The sequence below is a fragment of the Zingiber officinale genome, chromosome 4B, assembly GCF_018446385.1.
Source record: "Zingiber officinale cultivar Zhangliang chromosome 4B, Zo_v1.1, whole genome shotgun sequence".
NCBI classification, from domain to species: domain Eukaryota; kingdom Viridiplantae; phylum Streptophyta; class Magnoliopsida; order Zingiberales; family Zingiberaceae; genus Zingiber; species Zingiber officinale.
Genome location: NC_055993.1, coordinates 117,509,283 through 117,535,143, shown reverse-complemented (window position 1 = coordinate 117,535,143; position 25,861 = coordinate 117,509,283). Strand labels below are relative to the sequence as shown.

The 25,861-nt window shown below is 34.7% G+C and overlaps 2 protein-coding genes and 1 long non-coding RNA gene across 5 annotated transcripts; 1 reads left to right on the top strand and 2 right to left on the bottom strand.

Moving 5' to 3' along the window:
* Positions 1 to 2,948: 2,948 nt before the first annotated feature.
* Positions 2,949 to 12,231, top strand: LOC121976175 (ankyrin repeat domain-containing protein 13C-like). 2 transcript variants are annotated; one of them, XM_042528214.1, is made up of 3 exons: positions 2,949 to 3,352; positions 3,660 to 5,225; positions 11,440 to 12,231. In XM_042528214.1, exons 2-3 carry the CDS (start codon positions 3,690 to 3,692, stop codon positions 11,827 to 11,829), a joined length of 1,926 nt encoding a protein of 641 aa, XP_042384148.1. In that variant the 5' UTR covers positions 2,949 to 3,352; positions 3,660 to 3,689; the 3' UTR covers positions 11,830 to 12,231. The 2 variants fall into 2 exon arrangements, with proteins under 2 accessions (XP_042384148.1, XP_042384147.1); XM_042528213.1 differs by having other exon boundaries at positions 2,965 to 3,352; positions 3,655 to 5,225.
* Positions 12,232 to 14,027: 1,796 nt separating this feature from the next.
* Positions 14,028 to 24,589, bottom strand: LOC121976173 (heterogeneous nuclear ribonucleoprotein 1-like). Of its 2 annotated transcripts, XR_006110561.1 has the most exons (3): positions 24,249 to 24,589; positions 15,034 to 16,264; positions 14,028 to 14,488 (listed from the first exon to the last, which is right to left on the bottom strand). XR_006110561.1 is itself a non-coding variant. In XM_042528212.1 (2 exons), exons 1-2 carry the CDS (start codon positions 24,468 to 24,470, stop codon positions 15,122 to 15,124), a joined length of 1,365 nt encoding a protein of 454 aa, XP_042384146.1. In that variant the 5' UTR covers positions 24,471 to 24,589; the 3' UTR covers positions 14,686 to 15,121. The 2 variants fall into 2 exon arrangements, 1 of the variants encoding a protein (XP_042384146.1); XM_042528212.1 differs by lacking the exon at positions 14,028 to 14,488 and having other exon boundaries at positions 14,686 to 16,264.
* Positions 17,439 to 24,242, bottom strand: LOC121976174. Its single transcript, XR_006110562.1, has 2 exons — positions 18,211 to 24,242; positions 17,439 to 17,924 (listed from the first exon to the last, which is right to left on the bottom strand). It is a non-coding gene; the product is annotated as an uncharacterized LOC121976174 (long non-coding RNA).
* Positions 24,590 to 25,861: the final 1,272 nt, after the last annotated feature.

Sequence of the window (25,861 nt, the reverse complement as noted above, 5' to 3'; positions counted from 1 at the left end):
CGTCGACAATGAGGACGATCGTCGATGCCGCCTCCCCCACTAGATCCGTCCCTAATTTTACCTCCGATTTTGAGTTATTTTGATTAAATTTCTTTTGAAGCACTTTATCTATTTTCACCTTGGAGTTTTTTTAAGGATAAATTGTCCTATATTTCTTACACACAAACTTAACTTCCTCGGTATCTGGTATTTGTGTCAAAAAAAAAAAAAAAATTATTTCCAACTCTCTATGTGTATTTTTTTTTATTTTAATTTTCTAATGTACACTCATTTATTTAATTATTTTTATTTTTATTATAAAAAAAATATCTAAAATGAGCTATAATTTTTTTTTCAAAATTTAACACATTTAAATTATAATCTAGTAATTTTTTTTTATCAAATTGAATATAATTTTTTTTTCCCGTTTGACTAATCGATTGATATACTCGATTCTAGTTAAATAATGTTAAATTTAAGAGAAATTATATTATTATTTTTTAAGAACATAATTTCTTATTATTTTTTATAAATCCAAAATGAGATATGATTTCTTCTAAATTCAATACTATTTAACTAGAATTAATTGATTAATATATTATATTTTAGTTTAAATGTGTTGCATTTAGAATGAATTATCAATTGATTAGTTAAGTGGAAAAAGAATCGTACTAAATTTGATAGATAATATATTATATTTTAGTTTAAATGTGTTGCATTTAGAATGAATTATACCTTATTTTGATTTTTTTTACTAAAAAAATATAAGGGTAATTATATAAATCGATTATATTAGGCAGTTGAAATGGAGTTGAAGCAAAAAAAAAAAAAAGTACATAGAGAGTGAAAATATTTTTTTTTGACACATAGATTAATGAGAAAGTTAGGTTTATTATTAAAAATTTTAGGACAATTTACTGTTATTTTAACTAAAATCATTTAATAATTGTTATTTTAGTGTAGCAATCTTTTAATTTTAATGGTTGTTACAATAGGGATAAATTATCTTATATTCCTTACATGCAAATTCAACATCAACCTCAGTCCTTGTTAAAAAATATTTATTTCCACTTCTTACATATAAATTTTCCTTTACTTTAACTCCCTAGTGTACACTTATTTACCTAATTATCTTTTTTTTTTGATAAAAAAAAATTCAAATTGAGATATAATTTCTTCTAAATTCAGTACATTTAAATTATAATCTAGTAAATTTTCTATTAAATTAAACATGACTCTTTTTTCCGCTTGACCAATCGATTGATATACTCGATTCTAATTAAATAGTGCTAAATTTAAGAGAAATTATATTTCATTTTAAAATTTTGTATTTATAAAAAATAATGAGGGATTTTGCTCTATAAAAATAATAATATAATTTTTACTAAATTTAGTACCATTTAATTAGAATCGAGTATATCAATTGATTAGTTAGGTAGAAAAGAATCATACTAAAATTGATAAAAAATATATATTAAATTTTAGTTTAAATGTATTATATTTAGAAGAAATTATACCTTATTTTAGATGTTTTTTACATTAAAAGATAAGGATAATTAGTTAAATATGTGTGTATTTTACATGCAAAGAATGAAAACAATTTTTTTCATACAAGGGACTGATGAGAAATTTGAGTTTGTTATTAGGAATTTTAGGGTAATTTTACTATTAAAATAGTTTTAGGATGATTTTATCTATGATGAGTGATTTTAATCAAATTTATAAATAATTTTTTTATAAAAATGTTCATGTACAATATGTTTGATGAATGAAAATGAGAAATAATTTACTTTAAATTTTATATATTGTAGCGAATAAAAATTAAAAAGATGCACTTAATTAATCACATTAGTAAAAAAAACAGAGTATTTTTTTAAAATCAAAACAATGTCTTAAATATTTCTCATTTCAAAAATTTTATTTCAATTCTGTTGTAGTAGTTACTGACACCTTGTATAATAGAGTGATTCAATTCCGTTTAAAATATAAATAGAGAGAGTATTTTTATATAATTTTTAAAATAATTTAATAAAAATCATTTTAACATGTTCAAATGAATCAATATGATTATATTGTAATATTTATTTATTTAATTATTACATTAATTATCGATCATTATAATTTTATATTAATCATTAAATAGTTGTTATAATAATATTATGATAATTTTAATTATATTGAAGTTAGTCGGATTAAATTTAAATAATTTTAATCGTTAGTAATATTTTTTTTATAAAACAATTTATGTATACATTTTTTAATCAAATTAAATTAATTATTTTTTGTATTATACTAATTATTCCGAAACTGTGACAATGCTATTGAAATATTAATATTTTCAATAAAAAATATGATAATATATCCTTTTGGACAATTTAATAATTAGGAATGTCTATAAAAAAATTCATCAAAGATACTTTATATCCGAGGAGTTTACAAATTTTATGACCTGTCAAAATCTATCTTATAGTTGATGGAAATAGGACGTATCATTCAACCAAAAGTTTGTCCTCACAGTATTCTCAGTTAATTATTGATGATAATTTTATTATAATAAAATAAGGAATCAATTTTTACGGACAGATATATTTGAGAAAAATATTTCTTCCAACTTGGAATATAAATTGAATCAGCGTAATCAATTTTTTTTTTAATTTTTTTTTGTACCAATCATAAAATGCCAGTGAAACATATAAAATATTTGGAGTTAACTAAAAGAAATTAATTATATTATTCTATTATTACAATCAAATACAAAACATATTAAACATATTGAATTTTTATTATTCCTTTTTATTTCATTTCTATTCTTATTTCGCTCCCCCATCCATTTTGGGCCCCATTTCATCCGTACCAATTTTAGCAAATGCACGTCACAGTCCACCGTTGGGTCTGCATCGTGGGGCCCGTCACAGTACCAGAAAAAGGAAATGGTAATTAATTCTCGTGATTCCCTCGCAAAATAAATCTTCCTCCTCCTCCACTTCCTCTTCCTCTTCCTCCTCGCCCTTCTTCTTCGGGAAACTTCCGTGGGCAGACCGATCGCCTCAGATTCTGATTCAACATTTGTTTTTTTTTTCTTTTATTCTCTCTCTGCGCACCTCCCTCCCTTCCTCCGGCTCAAATCCCCTCCTATTTCTTCTCCGGCTGTGGATCTTTTTGCCGCGATCATCGCAGATCTCCCTTCCCGAAGGAGGCGGGCTGGGTCTTGTTGCTGGATTCATGCCCACATCTGTCGGGGGACTTTTCTTCTTCCCGTCCTTACAGATCACAGGAGATTTGGTCGCATTGCTTGCTCCCGTCGTCCAGTTGTGGTGCTGGATGTGATTCTCTCTCTTCGGGATGGCGCAGTAGAAACCTGCGAAGGCGAGAGGTAAAACAGCTTCGATCTGTGTTCACATTCTTCTTCTTTTTTAAAAAATAAAATAATGGATTTGTTGATTTGGACCGCAGAATGAGCGATTTTGCTTCCGAAATTTAGCCTTTCACCTTTCCTGAACTTATTGGGTTGTTATAGTTTAGGGTTCACATTCTTCTTCTTCTTCTTTTAAAAAATAAAATAATGGATTTGTCTATTTGGACCGCAGAATGAGCGATTTTACTTCCAAAATTTGGTCTTTCAGCTTCCCTGAACTTGTTGGTTTGTTATGTTCTATTAATTGCTTCTTGTCGTAGGGCAGGGGAGGAGATAGAGGGAGGGAAATTTTAGGATGGAGGATCCGTCCTTGTACAGTCACAGTCCGGCCCATCTTGCTGTATTACGAAGAGATCACGTTGCCCTCAAGCGGATCGTTGCCGAACTCCCTGACCTCCCCAAGGCTGGGGAGGTCACCACTGAGGAGGAATCCCTTGCTGGTGAACTCACAGCTGACGCAGTCTCTGCGGTCATTGATCGCCGCGATGTTCCCCATCGGGAGACCCCTCTTCACCTTGCTGTCCGGCTTCGAGATCCTATTTCCTCTGAGATTCTCATGTCAGCCGGTGCAGATTGGTCTCTTCAGAATGAGAATGGCTGGTCTGCGCTCCAGGAGGCTATTTGCACCCGTGAAGATTCTATTGCCATGATTATTGCTCGGCGCTACCAACCCCTTGCTTGGGCTAAGTGGTGCCGTCGACTCCCTCGCATTGTTTCATCCATTGAACGGATCCAAGATTTCTATATGGAGATCACATTCAACTTTGAGAGCTCAGTGATCCCATTTATTGGGAGGATTGCACCATCTGATACTTATCGAATTTGGAAGCGAGGTGCAAATCTCAGAGCTGACATGACATTGGCAGGGTTTGATGGATTCCGAATCCAGCGTGCTGATCAGACGGTCCTCTTCCTTGGTCAGGGTGCTCCTGCTGAGAATGGGCATCCACAGCTGCCTACTGGCTCTCTAATTGTGCTTGCTCATAAGGAGAAAGAGATCACAAATGCACTTGAAGGAGCTGGAGCCAAGCCCACAGAAAAAGAGGTGGCTCATGAGGTTGCTTTGATGTCTAAGACGAATATGTTCAGGCCGGGGATTGACGTAACTCAAGCTGAACTCATTCCTCATCTCAGTTGGCGGCGACATGAGAAAACTGAAATGGTTGGGAATTGGAAAACAAAGGTCTATGATATGCTTCATGTGATGGTGAGTGTGAAGTCAAGAAGGGTCCCTGGTGCTATGACCGATGAGGAGTTATTCACCATGGACCATGAAAGGAGGGTCAATGGTGCAGATGTTGATGGAGAACTCAATGAGATATTAACACCAGAGGAGAGGATGCAGTTGGATTCAGCACTTCGGATGAATAATTCTCAGGGTTTTGATAAATTGGAAGGAAATAATGGGTTACATGACAATCTAGTAAATTCTGAGTCAAGTGGTGTTACCAAGGAGAAGAAAAATTGGTCAGTATGGAGTAACAATAAGACGTCAAAGAATGATGGTGCTGAGGATACAGCTGGCCTAAAAACTAAAAACTCAAAGTTTCCAGAGAATGGACATCACAAAACGAAATTAGCAAAGGATACAGGAGATGCTAAGAAGGGGAAAGAAAAAGGCACTAAGAAGAGTGGTCACAACGAATCTAGCAAACATGAAAGTGAATTCAAGAAGGGTTTGAGACCAATTTTGTGGTTGACTCGTGATTTCCCTTTGAAAACAGATGAGCTACTTCCTCTACTTGATGTCTTAGCTAACAAGGTCAAGGCAGTGAGGAGGCTCAGGGAGCTTTTGACCACAAAGCTGCCTCAAGGCACATTTCCCGTTAAGGTAAGTTTTTAGTGCATGTTTTTTTTAGTTGATTCTGCTCTTGATTTTAATCTATCTTTATATCAGTAAGTGAAAGCCACGTTTTCATTTAGTGTTGATTTCTCTATAGATTATTTATAATTTTTTGGTTTAATAAAAGTGAAAGCTACACTTTGAATAAGTTCATATTTGGGATTAAGTTTGTCCCTTCGGATGGGTCTAGTGGCTAGCGCATGATGACAACACTAGCGCATGAGGTGTTGCCATCATGAAGTCTGAGGTTCGAATCTCGGCAAAATCGAGGTAAATGCCTCTCTTATATGCTAGTCACTATTCCAAAGGCTAGTAGCCGTCTGTGATTTACCTCTTCTATGTTGACCCTGGGACGAGTTAGTGGGGGCGCTTGGGGTGAGCGTATTCACTTTTTGCCACCATATTTAGGATTAAGTCTTCCTTTTTTGGTTTAGCTTGATTTTTTCTCCAAATAATTTTTTTTTCTTCATTGTCTCTATTTTAGTCGTCTATTCTGATTTGTCATAACTTCATTATGCATTTACTTTTGTTTCTCTTCCATGCCTCCATTTATAGAAAACTAGTTTTTCTTATTCATATTTGTTTTATTTTGTATCCATGCTAGCACTTAGCTGGCATGGTAATCTCTTTACAGATGGAATAAAGTTTTTGAGTTAAAAAGCCTATTAATTTATACTGGTCATTAGTTGGGTGATCTTTATGAATAGCATTTTCTATCTTTACCATAAATAATGATTTTAACTCTTTCTGCATGGATAGAAATATGTTTGTGCAGTGATATGATTTTTCTTTTTTCTAATTCGCCACATTGTTTGAGAATACTGCTAGTCAGTGGAGTTATATATCATTTCTCGTGGGTCCCATTAATGTCTGTTTTTACCTGAAAGAAGGGATGGTATTATGGCTCACTTATTCTAGGATGGCCTAATAAACAGTTGATCTTTAGTATCATAATACCATATTGTTTGTTTCTGTTTCTCTGATAAGTTGTTTTGTCATGGCAAAACCTGGTTTTCACCATTCAAGTTAATTACTTGGATTTCTTCTAAGGTTAATTAATTAGTCTTATCATTTTTAACCAGACATTAAAATTTCATTCATTTATAAGATATGATTCTTATTAGTTACAAAAATTGCCTTCTCACTTCAGCCTCAGATTAAAGTGTGTAAATCCTAACACTAAGTAACATCTCCACTTTGTATTCCTCTCTCTTCTTCTCAAGCCTTTGCTATTTTTCAGCCACTAGGCTGCTATGCTCAACCGAACATCTGACCTTTCTTTGACAAGATTCTTGTCAGTGGAGATACTGCTGTTAGCAATGCCCTTGCTAATCCAATAGACTACATGCTTATGGAGTAGATGTCGACTTGTCTACAACCAAGACTTCCATTGTTACTTCTAGCTCTCAAGGATGCTGAGAGACTCAGACGATCAATTTGGTCATCACAAACTCAGCAGATAAATCATCGACCAATGCACAGCCAAGGTAGTCAAATATAAACCAAGGTGGGCATGAGGTTTCTAATTAGGAAGATCCATGTCATCACTAATACCATGTAGAATATGAAATTAAGTTCTCAGGTTAAAAATGATAGATTTAAAAAGTTTGGGATACATTAAAAGTAAAATTAAACTTTTGGATGAATTTGAAATTTTTTTGAAAAATCGGGATTAATTAATTAACCATTTCTTTCATTGCAATTGTTCTATTAAATTAGCATTATGCTACTTTATGTGGAAGACAAAATCAACAAAAATCATTCAGGTACACGACCAAATCTTCAATATTTGGAATGGTCGTGAAATGAGGACCTACACATCATACAAGTAATTATGGTGTAGTGTGCAGTTGTCATAATGATCCAGGAAAGTTTTTATTTCAATTGCATAGTTTAATTGTCTTTAATATGCATAATTTGCCGCTGCTAATCACACTCACATACTTGAGCCTGCAGTGCATCCATAAAGAATTTATGCACTTGAATTTTTATATTTATCATTAAGCAGAGCTCTTGGATGACATCCAATTTCGTTTGTTTTTTTGTTAACCTATTACAACAATCGGGCTCTAAAGCAAACATCATGCCGCTATAATAGACCTCATAAGCAGCCAACGTACATTTATGGCGTGCCTGACTTTGTTCCCCTTTTCTTCCTTTCCCAGTGTTTGTTTCACATCCTAGTAAGCATTCAGTTTTTTTTTAAATTATAAAAATTGAAGTATTTCTTTATATGTACTGGCTTGACTGTTCCTTCCGTTACTTGTCCATAAAAGTATCATTTTGTTATCCAACTTATAGTTATTTCTATATCGTCCTCTATTTTTTTATATAAAAAGTTTCAATATTTTGTAACATGAAATGTGCTGGAAGGTGTATTTTGTCTGTTAGAATTAGGGATGACAAGGAGTCAAATATCCGCATTTTGGGTGTTACTTGAACCCAGAAATAAATTACCGGTGTTTTGAGAGTAATGAGGTGTAGCTTATCTATATGATAAAATGAGTCAAAATATATTGAAATTGTATGGATATGTTCAAGGATGACTAATATTCTATAGTTATTTATATCGAATCTATTAGAGTGGAATGTGAAAGGGTTGAGCGACCAAATAAAACATTAGTTAATTTAATATAAAATGATGTAATTAATTTGAATATTACTAGTGATATAGTTCTGGATAAAGTTTAATGGAGGGATAGTTAGGAGAGACATAGCTTGATAATGATGATAATGGCGAGTAACCTGATTAATTATCCACTTCTCCAACCCAACTTAATATCTGGTTCAGGTACAAATCCTACTACTATCTGATCTCTACCTGAAATAAATAAAATGATTATCTACCCGTAATTACTTGACTTAAAATTGGTAACTATGCAAGTATTCCTGGGTATCGACTATTTTAAGTGAATCCAAAGCTGATTTAAACACCGAACCGACCGAAATTAAAAGTTCGGTTTGGTTAATTCATAAATTCATTTTTTCCCTTAAAATATCGGTTTAATCGATTTTGTTTCGGTTTTGAAAATTGAAATTCAGTTAAATCGATTAAACTAATATTATAAGTTGAACTGATATCTAATTGATTGATCCATACCAGTTCCTTCGCCATGACAAACCCATTCGATTGGAACATATTAGGAAATGCCCCAATCGATTGGGGACATATTGGGATTATTCCCCAATCGATTGGGGCTAGTTCCTTTGTGACAAATTCATTTCCAATTCATTGGTGATGTCGGAATCGATTGCCTAATCGATTTTGGATCGAAACATTCAATTATTTTGGTCAAAAATTAGATTACTCGATGTTTTTTTTAAAAGTTTAGTCAGTTCGGTCAATTTGAAACAAGTTCGGTTTGTTCGGTGATCAGTTTAATCGGTTAGGTCGATTTGGTTTTAACCGATTGCTCAGCTCTTGAATTGTTTATTGGATAACCATTGTCATCCATAGTATTATTAGTTAATATTTATTTTATCCCTTTAAGTTGGTATTGGAGTAGGCCAACATTTTTAGGTGGCCTTTGGTATATAGGGGTATGGGAACGGGGAATTGAATTCATTCCTAAATCTTGTGTTTGGTTGATGGTAATGAGAGATTTTGGAATGAAACCCAAAAACTTGGATTTTGATGAAACCCACCTCCTCCTTTGGGTTTCACCATGTACAAAAACTTGAATATCATCTAAATTATATTGGACGAAAATCCCTTAATATATTTGTTCAATTTTTCTTTCATATCACTTTCTCTATCATACTTTCTTTCTCCTCATTCTCTCATCACACTTTCCCTCTCATCATACTTTCTCTCTCCCCATCCTTTCTCATCACACTCTATTATTTTCTCTCTCATCACACACTCTCTCCTCAATTTCTCTTATCATACGTTCTCACTTTTCATTTTCTCTCATCACACTTTCTCTCTCTTCTCTCCTCATCATGCTCTCTCCCCTCAATCTCTCCCATCAAACTCTTTCCTTGTTCTTTCATCATATTTTCTCTCTTATCATGCTTTTTTTCTTATCATACTCTCTCAAATCATACTTTCTCTCTCCTCAATCTCTCCTATTACATTCTCTGCTCATTTTCTCTCATCACACTTTTCCTCTTTTCATTCTCTCCCATCATACTTTTTCTCTTATCATTCTCTCTCATCATATTTTTCTTTCACAAACTTTCTCTCCCATCTATTTTTTTCTCTTATTTTCCTCTAAAAGTAAAAAAAGGAAATTTTGGTTCATTCCAATAGAAAATATTCAACTAATCAAAAATTATTTTTAGGAGTGATATCCATGCTCGTATCCATTTTCATTCCCATTCCCATTCTGATTCTTAGGAAAGAATCAAACGTCACCTTAGTGTTACTGTGTTAGATTTCTTATTTTTCATTCCTCTTGTGGAAAGGTAGTAATGTTAGTGTGATGGTGCAACCTTCAATGCACTCCTTTGCTACTTAAGTTTTTCTATCCTTCCTTTTGCTGGTTTCTTATGGAGAATCTCCACCAACAACGTACTGATGAGATTGTCAACAACGAAGATGCAGACAATAACTGCTTGGTAATTACTCCAATTAGCTACGAATATGGGTGGACTCAAAAGACAGGGCCCAAAATTCATGTTGGTTTGTCCTACAGTGGGATTTGAGGTTTTCTTCTTTATCTCTGAACCTCATCTCTGATTATGCAACTCCCTTCGATATGCAACTATATCTCTGTATCTCTTAAGGCCTGATATAGTTCAACTCAGGGCCCTTTGGCTGTAGTCACCACTCTAATTTGTGAGCTTTGAATCTAGCATTCCTCCAAATCACAATCTCTCCCATTTTCCCTCTCCAATTGTTGTCTGGGATCTAGAATCCTCACAGTTGTTTCTCTGAGGTTCCAAGATCAGGGGGCAGTTGACACAGCTCTAGATCTACACCATATGTTTGTATTGCAGCTCTATGATCATTGATTTTTATCTCTCAAAAATTGATGGTAGGTAGGGTCTAGAACCAGAAGGATCCATCATGTCATTTGTAAAGGGCTATGGAAATACTTTGTGTTAGATATGAAAAAAAATAGGGAAAAAAAGAGAGAGATAAAGAAGAGTTGATTAAAAAGAATATAGATTTTTTCATCAAAGTGTTGAAGCAACAGTACGTCTTTGCCTTTTCAATTTCTGATACAGTACTCAGACGAACAAACCCATGAAGAGAATTCCGAAGTTTTGTTAAACTGAAAAATCAAATAAGGAGGGATTGAAATCTCTTTTAAAGGTCTCAACCATGACCAGTTTTCTCTAAAACATGGAAATAGTTAACATATTCCTAATTAATGTATGTGATAACTCAAACTTAGCAATAAATAAACAAGTTCCAAATTTGTTATGACTAACTAAAATAAAAAATATTGCAACATCTTGTGTGCCTGATTTGAGGAGAGTTTTGGTATTTTTCTATCAATTTGAAGATTTTTATTCTCTTGAAGTTAGTATTAACTTCACCTTACATTTTCTTGGCATCATCCTCTCTGTGAGTAAAATGAACATGAACTTTATCTCCTCCTGACATTTCTTTCAAAGTAGACGTTGGAAATCTAATTTCTCTTTTGTCCACAATACTTTTATTAGTCTTTCCATTGGAAGTAACCTCAAAAGATTAGTTCTCATCTTTGTCTAGTAATCTTTCTTTCCAGTAAATGTCATAGGATTGATTATATAGCCTCTCTCTAACATTAGTCTCTTGAACATCCTCCCCTCTCTCGAATTGATTTCCAACTTTGCTCTGTATTCTCTTCCCACGTTAACTTAAGAGAGTAGGTCTCAAAATGCTCTCGATGTCTAAAGATCAAATCAAATAATATCTTCAACTTCAAGTCTAACCATTAACTCTTTTGGAAACCAGTCCACAATAGTCTTATCATTTTTTTTCTTTTGTTCTATAGAAAAGCTGGATATAGATCAATAAGTATGCTCCAGCGTGTGGGACTGTTAAGAGTTAATGAATTTAGATCAAGTCCTACATGAATGCTTGGTCATTGCAAATTATCAGTAGTATGTAGCTAGTTGCTTACATTGTCTTAATGCTTAAAATTTGATTGCTACTTTTCCTGAGTGAATTCCTATTTCTACGATTTTATGAAGGTTTGGGCATGGTTCAGTTCTGCCATATGCTGTTTTCATTTTATCAACCATTGAACTGTGAATTCTGCCATTTCAGTTGGCCATTCCAATCGTCCCTACTATCCGGGTCCTCGTCACCTTCACTAAATTCAAAGAGCTCCAACAATCTGATGAATTCTCAACCCCCCCTTCAAGCCCTACCCTTCTTCAGGAAAGCAAAGCCAAGGAAACAGAAGAATCAGAATCAGATTCCTGGTATTCATGGATGAGAGGCAACCGAAGTGGGCAGACTAGTGATAGCAATGATGTGCAAAGCTTGAAAGATGAAATCGATCCTTTTCATATTCCTTCAGAATATACCTGGATCGATGCAAAAGAAAAGAAGCGTCGACTGAAGGCCAAGAAGCGAAAGAACAAGCCAGTTGCCAGTAGAAAGCAATCCTCTAAAAGTTCAGACGATCACCAGTTGGTGGATGGTTTCGTATAACAAATGGAGTTATACATCAGGTAATTAGGTGATCTAACAAGGGATTGCTTAATAACTACATGCTTTTGTAGTTCCAGTCTCTGAATGGCGCTAGTAAATGGCAGTATAGCGTACGGCAGCAGTCCTCGATACGCTCTGCATTTCTAGTTCGATAATGACAGTTAGAAATCTCTGTCGCAGAATTTCTCTTCATATTTCTAGTTCATATTTGTAAGATGAGCATTGGTTACAACCCTGAATTCTCAGGTGCTCATACAATCAACCAGTTGTGTTAATTTCCACATTATCGAACTATGTACTTATTTTTGTCTAGAGTTTTACTCCATCTCTGTATCTTCTTACTGTTGATTGTAATTTAAATAATTTGTTTTATTATGAAATTTATTAGCCATTTCTTGAACATGTTCTGATCATTTTAATTTTCTCAGTAATACATGTTTTTGTTTCCATTAGAGTACTGAATTTTGATACTTCATTCTGCCTTGCTGAGCTTACTTTGCAATTTGAACCTGAAACTCGTTTGTTCCCTAAGATGGATGTAGCATTTAGGGCTTTGCTTTTAGAGTTTTAGGACACAGATACTCCAAAGTTGAATGGTGTGCCTTGTTGACACTCTACAAGTGGGATGATGAAAGGCACAATGCGTTTTAAGATTCTTTGAAATCTCGAGGGAAATGTGAGGTATGATTAGAAATGATTCGAATGAGACGATATGAAGTTTGATAGCTCAACGATGCAATCTAGCGAGTCTAGCAAATAGCCAAGGGTAAATTATCCTTGGTCGAGTAGTCGACGATGACCAAAGTGGAGGAATCCCCTTTCTTGCTCAAAATTCAATCAATGCAATACATTTCTCACTTCTGCTCAAGAATGTTACACCCTACTCGTTGTCATATTAAGCGCTTATCTCTCCTTTCATGTTCTAATAATAATAATAATAATAATAACAATAACAACCACAACAACTTAACTTTTTTGAACATTCTCATGTTGTTAAGGTGTTACAAAGAAACACCTTAACCTCTAGTTGCTCATCCTAGATAGTATGTGACTCTGAGACAGCCTATTCTCAAACCCTAAATTTCGATCTATGGGTAAACTCTAGTCTAGAGCCTCTATCATTTTACCCATAACCTAAAGGTGGTGATGATCTTTTTACTAACCACTTGTATCTGCATCACTAAGGATGATTGTGCCCCATAAGTAACACTTGTCCACTTTAACACTACGGTAACATCCTTGTGGACCTTCTGCTTAGGGCATCCACTACCACATTAGACTTATCAGAATGGCAATTGATAGTACAATTGTACGCTTTTGGGATTTAGATATAGTTTGTTTATCACATGTTCCACTCTTTTTCTTTAGTGAACTTCTTCTTAGTCGGCCAAACACTATAAAAATCACCCAACATAGTCGGCGATGCCAGTTTCTTAAGGCAAACTCAATGTCAGCTAACCCAAAATTATGAATAAATTGTCCCAAGAACTCTGCAGCCTTTAGATTGAAGTTAGTGTCAGACGACACACTAATCTCCATAAGCTCACCTAGATATAGTCATGTCCTATTGAGCCGAGTGTCACTATCGTAGAAAATCCTCGGACAGATTGACAATAGATTTAGGCTATCCCTACCAAGACACTGCCTTAATGTTTGAAGAAGGATCGGACACCATGTTAAAGGAAACCTGTTACACTCAACTGCCAACACACACTAAACTTGCCCTACAGTTACTCTTTTCACTCGAGAATGATCAAAGATCCTCTTCAAGGCACAAACTGAGAATTCTCCATTAGTCGAGCTTAGTCTATGGCTCTTGGTTCATTTGCTTATCCACCCACAATACTGCCTGAAACACCATCACCATTTACTCTCCAGACAAACGAGCAAACAAAGGTTCCCTCTCTTTATGGGAAAGGCAAACTCTCAGCATGATCTAGTCTCCGATGTCATGAAAATCATTCCACACTGTTTGTCACAATCTAAACTGGTGCTAGTTTTTCCTCCTATGCTAGATTATTGTCACACACTAGACATTTTGACAGACTACAATACAGTACCAAGTGAAAACACCCACTTATCAGTATTAGCAAGGATTGAAATCCAATTGATCTAATGAGAACTGCTGTGAAGTTAACTACAGTACATTCTAATCGACACAAGGAAACATTAACCTACCCTTATTCAGAAAACAAATAGGTTAAGGTAACAGTTAGGCTCCATAGGAAATGGTATAGTTCATAAACATGATTATGATCTCAAAGAGCATGATAGAAGTTAGACAAAAAGCATGTAGTGCCACAATACATTCAGGTTCACAAAAATGTATAGCCGTTTGGTTGTTTCCATGTTATACTTCAGTTTTGTTGATACACCAGATAGCTGGAAAATTCATCATGTTATCGTCGAGAACCTCCACCACTGTTTTCATGCAATCACAGCAAGCACAAAGATGTTGACATAACAAATAGTGCAAAGGTTATCGAACAACACCTCTGTGAAGCATAACGACTTCTGAATAATGCAAACCACCAATGACAAGAGTTCCGACTGCAAACAAACACCACAAGCTTCTGACCTCTCTTCGACAACGCTTCTCTCTCAACCCTGTAAAAGGCTTCGATTTGGTGGTGGGGCGAAAGTGCTTATGCTGCGATGCCTGTACAAAAGGGCATAAAGGGAAGAACAATTATGCCATTGACAAATATCTAACCTACTAGGCTGCCATATTCCTTAACTATAGTTTACTTCTGCTGTAAGTAGCCTCCGCTACTCGGTATTCTATTACTCTAATCTGCTACACTAATCTTACACCAAAAGCTACTGATGCTGCATCAATAAAGTACCATCACTACATATTGACAAATGTCGCATACGCACTGAAATAGATAGTAAGGATGATAATACAAATGTTAAAACTAGCCATACAATACATACTAAAGTTAAAACTACATCCAAACCGAAGAAGTCCATAAACTAGTCTTGCTTATTCTAGAGGGGCAGAGAGCAAATTAAAGTTCCCATAAGTATAGCAGTAGAAACACACCAAGCATAGAGCGGGGAGAAGCTTTAAATATGGTACTAAGAGGTATCAACTACTCCTCGGAATACTGATTTATACTACGAAGATGAGATGATAGGTAAACTACTCAGATGATATCAAGTGAGAATAGCATTTAAACTACTGAGATCAAGCAGTCCAACCCAGGATAAAATTTAGTCCTCCATAAACGCCAGATATGATAAAACCCAATGAGCAGTAGAGGGTGAGCTTCCAGCCAAGGTCCTGCACTCACTGCTGCTGGACTTGCCTACCTTGAGGACCAGCATAACCACCTCCATAACTAGCCGAACCACCAGGCGGGCCATTCACCTGAGAAGATCCGTATGACCCAGTTTGTGAAGGGTCTGACTTCCAAGCATTGGGATAACCCGAGCTTGCGTTACCATAACCTCCACCTGTGTAAGCAGAACCTCCTTGTTCTCCTGCATTGCCTGCAGAATTATTAACAGGGCCACCACTACCACGAGTACCATAGGACCCGTATCCACCTTGATTACCATAAGGTCCTTCTGACCCATATCCACCGTATCCATAACCTTGACCCATGTACCCAGAGGTTCCACTTTGACCAGTTGGTGTTGCACCAGACCCACCACCTGGACCATAAGATGCAGCTCCACCATATCCTGCAGAACCATAACCAGGAACCTGATTATTCCAGAGATTTCTTTGAGCTCCTGGAGGCCCACCTACATAACCAGCCATTGGAGCATTAGGATTTCCGTAAGCACCAGCAGGTCCAGTGTAACCAGTGGCACCGGTGCCATAACCCCCCACACCATAACCTGCATAGCCAACACCATTGTTTGTTGCTCCATACCCATAACTAGGTGCACCATAGCCAGAGGAACCATACGCCTGAAGGCCACCAACAGCTCCTTGGGGTTGCATGTACCTATTAGCATCTGTCCTACCATCATAAGAGCTAGCATTGCCACTTGAACCACCATATGAATGATGAGATACACTTCCCATAGGTCGGCTACTGCCAGAATTTAGATTTGCATCCTTCGGAAGGGCACGCTTAACTTCCACAGCCTTTCCATTCAGATCATGATAAGTCTTCTGAAGAACTTTATCTACAGTATCCTCTGATTCAAAAGAAATGAAGCCAAAGCCTCGAGGGCGATGAGTGTTTTGATCATACATCACAACTGCATCAGTCACCATCCCATAGGCCTCAAAGTATTGACGAAACCCATCCTCGGTTAGAGTTGGAGGCAAGCCTCCAACAAATATCTTTTTGGTCCTTATGTTTGCACCAAAACCTGCTCCAGCTGACCTACCAGCATTAGAATTTCCAGAATTGGGATTTCCAGATCTTTGAGATGTTTGTTGTTCTTCCCTCGACAGAGCCCTTTTGGCTTCCACCTATTCATTAAATCAGAAAGTCCAGAAGACAGATATAACATTGATAGCAAATGAAAATGAAAGTGCAGTTCATTCACACACATAAAAAAGGTGATATATATGATTCATATTAATGTAGTGCAAAGTAAAGGTTCAAAATTACAACAGAACATAAATCTTCAAAACATAACATCACAATTTTACCTGAAATAGGGAATTGTGCAGACAGAAAAATAGCAAATTGCATTTATCTATGCTGAATTAGTAATTTTTGGTGGTGAATTATTTCTAAAAGAAGAAAAAAACTTTTAGAAAAAACACCGACTAAAGGAGAAATCATAGTTATTAGTCACATTAACGTTGATTAATCATTTTGTCAAATTTAATCATCCTTACAGCCAAAACAAGCCAGAATTTATAACTATCATCCTGATAGATATTTGATGTCAATCAACGACTTCCTTTCCTAAAGGGATAAAGCATCGTCCATGAAATGTCATAATAGAAAAGAGATAAAAGTGAAAAATAGAGAATTTAAGGAGAATTATTATCTGAGAAACAAGACAAAGGCTTAATGATTTCATCTTGTTTGTAGACTGAGGAATGAGAATTATGAGATTAAGTTCTGTTCACTTGCAAGGAATTATGGCAGAAGGCAGAGGCAAGAAGTGGGAGTAGGAGAGAAGGGAAGAAGAGAAATCCTTCGTGATGTTTACTTGAAAGTGTATAAAAAGGGAATAAGGGGGAGAAATAGTAGTGTGTGAAGGAGATGAAGCCACATCACCTTCCTTCTCTCTCCTATTCCACCCATTTTTAGATTGTAATCTGTTCTTGGTGGGAAAAAGGATCTGCAGAACCCTTTTCCTGACTCCCTTCCATGTGTCCTGCACAAGCAAAATTGTAATAAGACTTTTTTCTCTTTCCCTTTCCTCCAATTAGTTCCTTTCCAAGGGAGTTAAGTAAATGGCGGTAGGCGGTGACAGACAGTCAGGTGCCTAGACAGTTGAATTTTTTTTTACTATTTTTTATACATAATATTATAAATAGTCATTATTCTTTTTGATGTTTATACATAAATAGACTTCATACAAAACAATACAATTTATATAAACTACAAATACATATATAAATACAACTAACAAGATAATTAATAAAACATCATCATCGTATTAATACTAAAAAAGTAATTCATTACTTTTACAAAAGACTAAGTTTAAAATTCAAAATTTTAATCCAACATAGCAACAAGCCAACAAGAACTATATTAAACATAACTAATCTTCTAAATCATCTACACATGCACCATCAACTACATCCATAATCCTCTCATCATCGGACTCAAAAGCAACATCTTCATTCTCCTCCTTTGTTGTATCTAAATCCTCATCAAGTTCTCTAATGAGGATGTTCCTTGCATTCCTCCTTGGTTGTACACTTCATTCGCTCCCGAGGCCTCCGCCATCATTCTCCAAGTGTCGAACCTGGCTCGACCTCATCTTCATCACCACCATCAACAAGCCAACCTTGAGTTTTCACTAGCTTAGCTTGAGACAATAGAAGCAAATCTCCGCTCATTTCTCTTTTACTCTTCTTCTTCGTAAGATTGGTTGGCGTTGAATTTGACATATACAAGATCATTCAATCTTGAAGTCTTGAACATATTCCTCTGTTTGGTATGTATCTAAATAATTATAAAAGTATTAAAAACTAATAAAAAAAGATAGATAATATAATTTATGAATTTCTATTTATCCCTTCAAATTGACTTTAATTTCTTTCACACTACGATTGATGAACTACTTGTGAAAGATATAAATCTCATTGTCATTTTTGTAAGTTTGGGTGTATCCACTATAATTGGACCACCATCCAACTAAAAAAAGTAAAGAAGTAAAAAAATAATAAATCAAAAAATAGATAAAAGAGACATATATGTTAGCGAACAGAAATAAAGGAAAGAGATGTACCAGATCAAAGTCATGATACACATCCACCTTCTCATATTCCACGACCGCCATTTTTCTTCCAAAGTTTGTGGATTTACTCTTATACTTCTACAATTCATCAGTAGAAATGATGGATTGCATCTCCTCGTTGGTGGAAAAATTCTCTCAACACCATTCAAGAACTCATTCATAACATTGGTGTCATTTTGTATGCTTGTTGATGTAAAAAACCAAATTCAATAAGTAAGCAGTATAATGCAAAGGACTATAAGTCTACTCTTAGACTTTTCATCAATAATTTTCAAAATAGGGGTGACATTACTTCCTTTTTGAAAGCGTTTCTAATCTCTTCCTTCGCTTTTTTAAGTGCACTCAATAAAAAGGTCATTGAGGGTTTTTTGTCACCTTCAACAAGGCGTAAAACTTTCACTAAAAGGGTGAATTTCTAATCTCTTCCTTGGCTAATAAAAAGGTCATTGAGGACTTTTTGTCACCATCAACAAGGCATAAATCTTTCACCAAAGGGGTGAAAACATTCAAAGCCAAAGAAACATCATTCCAAAAAGAGAGATTTGTTATCATTGCCTTCGCCGCTTTCCCTTTCACAATACTCCTTAATTTTGTTTTGCTCCACTTCACGGATGTAAACATAAGTCTCAATTGATGTTTCTTCCTTTGAGACTTTCTAAGGTCAAAAATCAAGTAGCAAATCTAGTCACCCCAACCTCACAGTATCCCTCTTCTTGGTATATTTCTTCATAATAGCCAAAATTCTATGATGTGCATAGATGAATATTGTCAAGGCCTTTGCTTTTGCAAGCATTCCACTAAATTTGGGTAGTTTTTGAATTGCTTCAAGCATGAAGTTAATTGTATGAGTCGCACAAGAGGCCCAAAAAAATTGAGGTCGAGTAACCTTCAACAACTTTGCCGCCACCATATTAACATTTCACATTATCCATCACTTCTTGAACAATATAAGGACTTATTGATATAATTTTCCACGAACTCGAAGATGTAAGCCCCGATGTGTGCCTTCATAGATTCTTCAATAGAACCAAGGAATAAAGTGTCTACTTTGCAATTAACACAAATTCATAATGCTTCTCATCTTATAATTCCTTCATGCATTGGTCATAATTGAACATCCATTTTTCATCCACTCTTCTTCATGTTTTTAGAGATAATTTAGTCCTCTCAACTTCTTTTTTCAAAAGTGGCTCTCTCAAAAGAATATTAACTTGGCGGTTTCTAGCCCGAGCTGAATTGGCCAACCGCCTCTACAAATTGTCTAAAGCTTTGATTGACAATTGCATGAAAAAGAATTCCCGCCATAAATCCATCTTACAAGGTACTCATACACATCATTTGTAAATTTTAACTTCAATGAATCATTTATGTTTTATTGTCTTGCTTTTGTTGGATCGATTGTAGATGCCCACTTACCAATATGTCCAAGATGCTTTGACTTCTTTTTAGAAAAATCTCCCTCCACTTGATAATCATCATTCTCTACAAAGTCTATATTTACCTCTGCCCTCTCTTCTTTTAGTTCTTCCACCCTTCCTCGCTTCTTATTCTTGCAATTTTAAAGATAAGCTCTTTTTTTGTCTTCATCGGATACTTTAAGACATGCTTTAACTTATCCTACAATACTCGCAGTATGATGCTTCATCCAATAAACTCCTCCCTTAACAAGTCTCTTACACAATCTACATATAATCCAATCTCATTTTTCTTTGCAATACAACACCCCATAATCCCAAACAATATTACTAAACTTTTGCTTCAGTTCCACAACCAATTATTTCTCATTTTCCGCCATTAATCTTTTATATATATATAAGGTTGATTAAAATTATTAACCTAAAATGATTTAATTAAATCCTAAATCCTAAGTTAAAAACCTAACTCTGGCCCTCTTACCCTTGTTTTGGCTCACGCGACACGTTTGGGCGACGCATCCAGACTCGTCGCTGGGCCAGGTGACACACCTAGACTCGTTGCAGTGGCAAAACAACTACAAGTCTCCAGGTGCAGTGGTGGCGGTTCCAGACAAAAAGAGATGAGTTGTAGATGACTTGAGTTGTGGAGTTATTTATGTTTTGAAAGGGAGTATGTTTTTTTAAATTTTGTTGTCCCGCCTCATTGGTTGTCTTGCGTACCCACCGTCTCGCCTTAGCTTTGATCGCCTAAAGTACCGCTCAAGGCAAAGGCAGTGCGATGTCTGCCTCCCGCCTAAGCGGCTGCATTTTAGAACGCTGAGTAAAACACAACATTAGGTCAGAGAAAATAAGTAGCACAACTATGGTGATTGTGCTCAGATTGATAAAGGAGGGCAAGTAGACACATGACACATCCAAAATGTGACACTCCAGGCTAAAATTCACCTACTTATTCAAAAAAGCTTAAAAAGAACTAAAAACTCCATTACTTTTTAGTTTTAATTACCTAGCAACATCAAATGCATTTAAGCAAAAGTTATACCAGTGTTTACCAGAGTAAAACATGTTGCTTCTCTACATTTGATAAAATACTAAATTGATTTTTAATTGATAACTCATGGAATGCATGGGAGTCCAAGCGAGAACATTTAAGAAGTGGTCATCATTATAACTATCAAACAATATGTCAGAAAATTGGATTCTGATAACCAGATAAGTTTATATGATCATGCATCAACATAATTATAACTCAATTGAAACTTTATCTACCAAACAATAAAGTTACATTCAAAATCATACATAAGCTAAAACAGATTCAATGGGGAAGCTTAAAGACAGTTAGAAACAGGTTATAGTTACCTTTCATCATTTGAGCAAGCCCAGTAAGAATAACTCAAATGTACCATAAAACGTTGTGATCATTCCTAAAATGATAGTTAAGTATTGGTTCTTGTGGGAAGTTGCATCATAAAATAACCTCAACTAGAGTAGGTTGATACTGATGGAAAAAAAAGGAAAGAAAAAAATGGAGAAAGAGAAGCAGAGAGAAGAGGTGCAGAAGGAATCCAAGATATCATCATCAGAATCAGAATTAGCATCATCAAGCTGTATTCAGCCCAACTATTTGGGGCCAAAATATGAATCAAATCTCTCCATTGAGCTCTAATGCTCAAAATCAATTAAATTAGTTTTCTTATAACGTTAGCAAGAATTTTCTTTTGTTCTCACTACCCATTGCATCTTGCACTCTAATTGATTCAACTAGTATAAGATTAAAATGCATAAAAATTTATGGATTGTTTTGAAGTTGTTTGTATCTTCTTAACCTATTTTCTCTTATTTTATCCCATATTGTAGCTCCATCAAATTGCTCTATTTTAGCATTCTCATCAATGCTATATATTTTTTTCTACATGTTTCCAAACAACCCAACACTTAGATTCATAAAGACTAGATGGTGGAGCAATAGTGTAATAATATTTTTAATGTAAGGACCACATGACAGTCACACAAGACTCAGGAAGCTTCTCTTCATTTCAACAAAGCACCATTATCCTATAAATGATGTCTGAATAATAGATTCAACATATCAAAAAAAAATTACTAACAAAATCTCATATTCATCCATCTTAATCAGCCCTTCCATTCTTTTGAAACTACATTTCATATTTTCTGAAACCAAGATATATATAATAACATAAATCTCAATAATCATAACCTAATGAGAAATGTTGGTAATAGTAAAATTCTCATTAAAGGAACCTCAGCTTTGTAATCCAACATCATTGTTGCAATTCCATGAATCCATCTTCTTTAAAATGAGCAACAAAAGCAATGAATGCCAAGAAAGGCAATGGAGAATATATCTTAAGGAAATAGGCTATATACTAGATGATAATATCATCCAATGTCCGAAGTACCTTAGCCATAATTTTTAGCACATTTGTGAATATTAATTTAATAATTAATCCTAATGGGGAGTAGAAGTTTAACTTCAAAGTCACAACTAGATAAGCTATATACTTTCTATATGTATTAAATTACTTCTAATTCTGCATGGCAAATGTATCTTTCAGCCCAAGCTAATTTTATTTTCTGCAATTATGTTCATTCTTGTTATTAGTATTCATTATAAATCTTGTTTCCAAAAAAAACATCTCAGCAGATACACACTCTAGACGTGTTGTTTGAAGCCAACAAACCCCCTTGATTACAACTATATGATTTATAATAATTATCAATAAAAGTGCAATATTTTCAAAATTAAATAAGAATGGTCAGTTGAACAAGGACTTGGAGGACAGTTTGGTCCATTCATTTTGTGTATTTTTCTAGATCATTGACTGGTTCAACTCAAAAAAGAGAGAAAAAATCGAGTGGGCAGGACAACAAACCACCCAAACACAATTTCTAAAGTCCTAAAACACAATTCAGTGTGATACATAAAGATCTAAAGAAATAGATAAACAAGAGATGATTAAATAGCAACTTATAAGCAATAAGTGACAGTCCAAACAGGTAACCTGATCTCCCCTGAATAACAAGGTCATAAATCAATCAGCTTGATATTAAGAATTAACTGATTAAATTATTGTAAGAATGAACAATGATACAAGGGTAGAAATACAAATCGCTAACTTGTGGAAAATAGTCCTGTAGTTGTCTATCCAATCTGTGCTAAACGTACCAAACTGTGAATTTCTTAAGAGCTTGTATCTCATATCACATATCTATACTATGTAGCAAGAACCAACTGATACAAGTTCAGATGCTATCAAGATAGGAACAACAAAAATAGGCACAAATAATAATTAAAATACTACATTTCTCAAGATTAGTTCCCTTCCTTCCAATAAACGGTTACACAATCATGTGATAGAGCAAGAAGCCCACAATATCATAGGCATAGGATAAGAAATGAACCATAAACTTTTAAAAGTAAACAAGCAATTGTTTATCAACACATAAAAATGTCCTAACATGAAATTACAAAGAAAACAAGCTATAATGGGTAGAAACAAATCTGGTTGGGAAATTGGTTCAATTTACAATCATTTTGGATTGGATCACAACAAACTGATCTTGTTTTATTTTTTTTTTCAAGATATTTTGGATGGAATTGTGAAAAATTAGATTTTTCATTATTTAAAAAAAAAATGATAAACCAGGTAACCCCGAACTTGGGGCGACCAGCCTATCCCTATGGAAGCTTCCCACCGTCCGCTAGGGTAAATTGAGAAGCGCTCACGGCCCCAGCATCCCGTGGTTGCATGCCCCATTGAAAAATCTCAACAAATGCGTTGTAACTGGGGATCAAACTGCAGGTGCCTGAGTGACAACTTGACACCCTTCTGCTGCACCGTAGCCCCAAGGACAGATTTTTCATTATTTAAATCGTATATCTCATTTGCTTGTAGTAATTTATTTTAGATCAAGTGCAAACTCTCATTTATTTATTTATTATTGTATTGAATTAACTGATCAATTTTCTACCGGATATTTATTTTTCCCTTGGTATGACATTAAGCCAAAAAAAAATTCCAACATATTTCACTTAATTATAATTATGAGGACAAATCCTACCCTTCTAGTCTTTCCACACAAAGCATAGGACATGCCGCTCAAGTTATTGACCCATAAGTATCCGCTAAAATATTCACCATTCAACAAAATAGAAAAACAAGCATAAATGGAAAATATATCTACATAAATAAATTAGTTCAACCAACTAAATATATGAAACAAAGATTTGGAACACAGATAAGTTTGCCAAGAAAAAGAAAAAAATAACTTTAATTTTCGAAAGAAAGCATAGACAAAGTAGATCCCCAAATTCTACCAAAAAGGAACCAACTAAGCATCAACTAGACTAGTAGAGCATGCGATGGCTAGAGAATGCAAGGACGACGTTTTCCAAACATTTGAGTAAACCTTAGAGCATCACAAATTTTCAAGGGTTTCATAGATGTAACAAACGAGGAAAACACTCCTAAACCATCACAAATTTGCATTGCATCTAAACGAGTCAAATCTAGAATCAGATAAACTAGACGCAGAAATCAAGGAAAACAAGATAGAAGAATCGCCCCAAAAATAGGGAGAAACACAACTCACAGTGCGGTCATCAATGACGTGCTTGTCCTGGAGGACGCGATCAAGAATAGCGGGGTCGCCGAAGACGACAAACCCAAAACCCCTGGGGCGTCCCGAGGCCTTGTCCCGCATGATGACGGCGTCGAGGACCTCGCCATAGTCGCTGAAGTGCTCCTTGAGCTTTTCCTCCGAGGTCTCCCACGAGATACCCCCAACGAAGAGCTTCCCCTCGTCCGAATCCATCGCCTTCGCTGAGAGAGAGAGAGGGGCGCCGCCACGTGCAGTGGGAAGTTAGGGGAGGAGAAGTGACGGGCTTCCGAGCGCCGATACGAGGGTTAGGGGGCCGGGGGATCGATCGGGTCGAAGTTAGGGTTTATTAAATCTGCAATTTCATTTTGCTCTCTCAATTTACCTTTTTGACATATGACCCCAAAAATATTTGACATTATGCTCTAAAAAATTTCCTATTTTTAAACTAAATTTTGTAGAGTTAAAATGTTTACTATATATAACGAATAAAATAAAGATATTATTCCGTTAGTTAAAGTAGAATTATCTAAAAAGAAATTGAGTTGAAATTTGTTATTTTTTTATATAAAAAAGTTTTAGCCGAAGTACCTTAATGATTTCTTAGACTATAAAATAAAATTAAGATCACAGTTACTCTCCATATTTCCAACAGTCCATGTCAATTGGTCTCTCATTATAGTTAGGTCTTTTAAACAGTTGGAATCTCAGGTCTATAAGGATTTTTCTTAAATAGAATGATAACTACTTTAGATGGATTTTGAGACTGTTTTCCAATTAACCTAGTAGATTGAAAAATTTTATAGGATATCATTTTCAAGATTAATCAATCTGAAAAATTAAATAAATACATTTGTATAATGCAGTGATAAAGCAATAATGCACTGGTAAAGCAATTAGAAGAGAACCCTACGAAAATCTACTTCCAAGATTTTAAATAAAATGAATATTTTAATCTAATTCCAAGATTAATCAGACAAACTAAAACACCTATATTATTAAAAATATATATATATATATTTCAATTTCAAATCTTACTCTCAATAATACATTTAAGTGTGGTAATACACTACTTAAAGACTCATGATTTGAATCTTAATTACGATGTATTATAAGATATTTTTCTTGGATGAGATAAAAAAAAAATTAGGACGTTAGTTGTTAGGTTTTTGAGTTTACTGGATGGATCAAATCCTTCAAAATTAGTTGAGTCCAAGATCTAGATACTTGAATTATCAAAAAATATATATTTAAGATCATAAGATATTATTAAATAAATTCTTGAAGTAATTTTTTAGGGAATAAAATCTCTCCCAAAAATAGAAACCTATCAATCATCATCAGGATTACTTTCTTCGTCTTACTATGGGACCAATGATGAGAGGTATTTGAACTTGATGTTTGACTAAACAAAAATTGATTCATATTAATTCAATACAATTAATTAAATAATTTTTTTTTAATAATTCATTAAATTAAATAAATAAATTTAAACACATAAATTTATTTTGTTAATATTCAAGAGCAAATGTTGCTAATAAAATTTATAAACTATGTTCATTATCAAAACTCTTATTTTATTATAATAGGATAGATATCAATTCTCG

Excerpts from the sequence above, each read along its gene's own strand:
- LOC121976175 (XM_042528214.1), top strand. The coding sequence starts at position 3,690 with ATGGAGGATCCGTCCTTGTACAGTCACAGTCCGGCCCATCTTGCTGTA. Across the intron at positions 5,226-11,439 it reads AAGGCACATTTCCCGTTAAG|TTGGCCATTCCAATCGTCCC; the intron begins GTAAGTTTTTAG and ends CTGCCATTTCAG.
- LOC121976173 (XM_042528212.1), bottom strand. The coding sequence starts at position 24,470 with ATGGATTCGGACGAGGGGAAGCTCTTCGTTGGGGGTATCTCGTGGGAG. Across the intron at positions 16,265-24,248 it reads ACGTCATTGATGACCGCACT|GTGGAAGCCAAAAGGGCTCT; the intron begins GTGAGTTGTGTT and ends TTTAATGAATAG.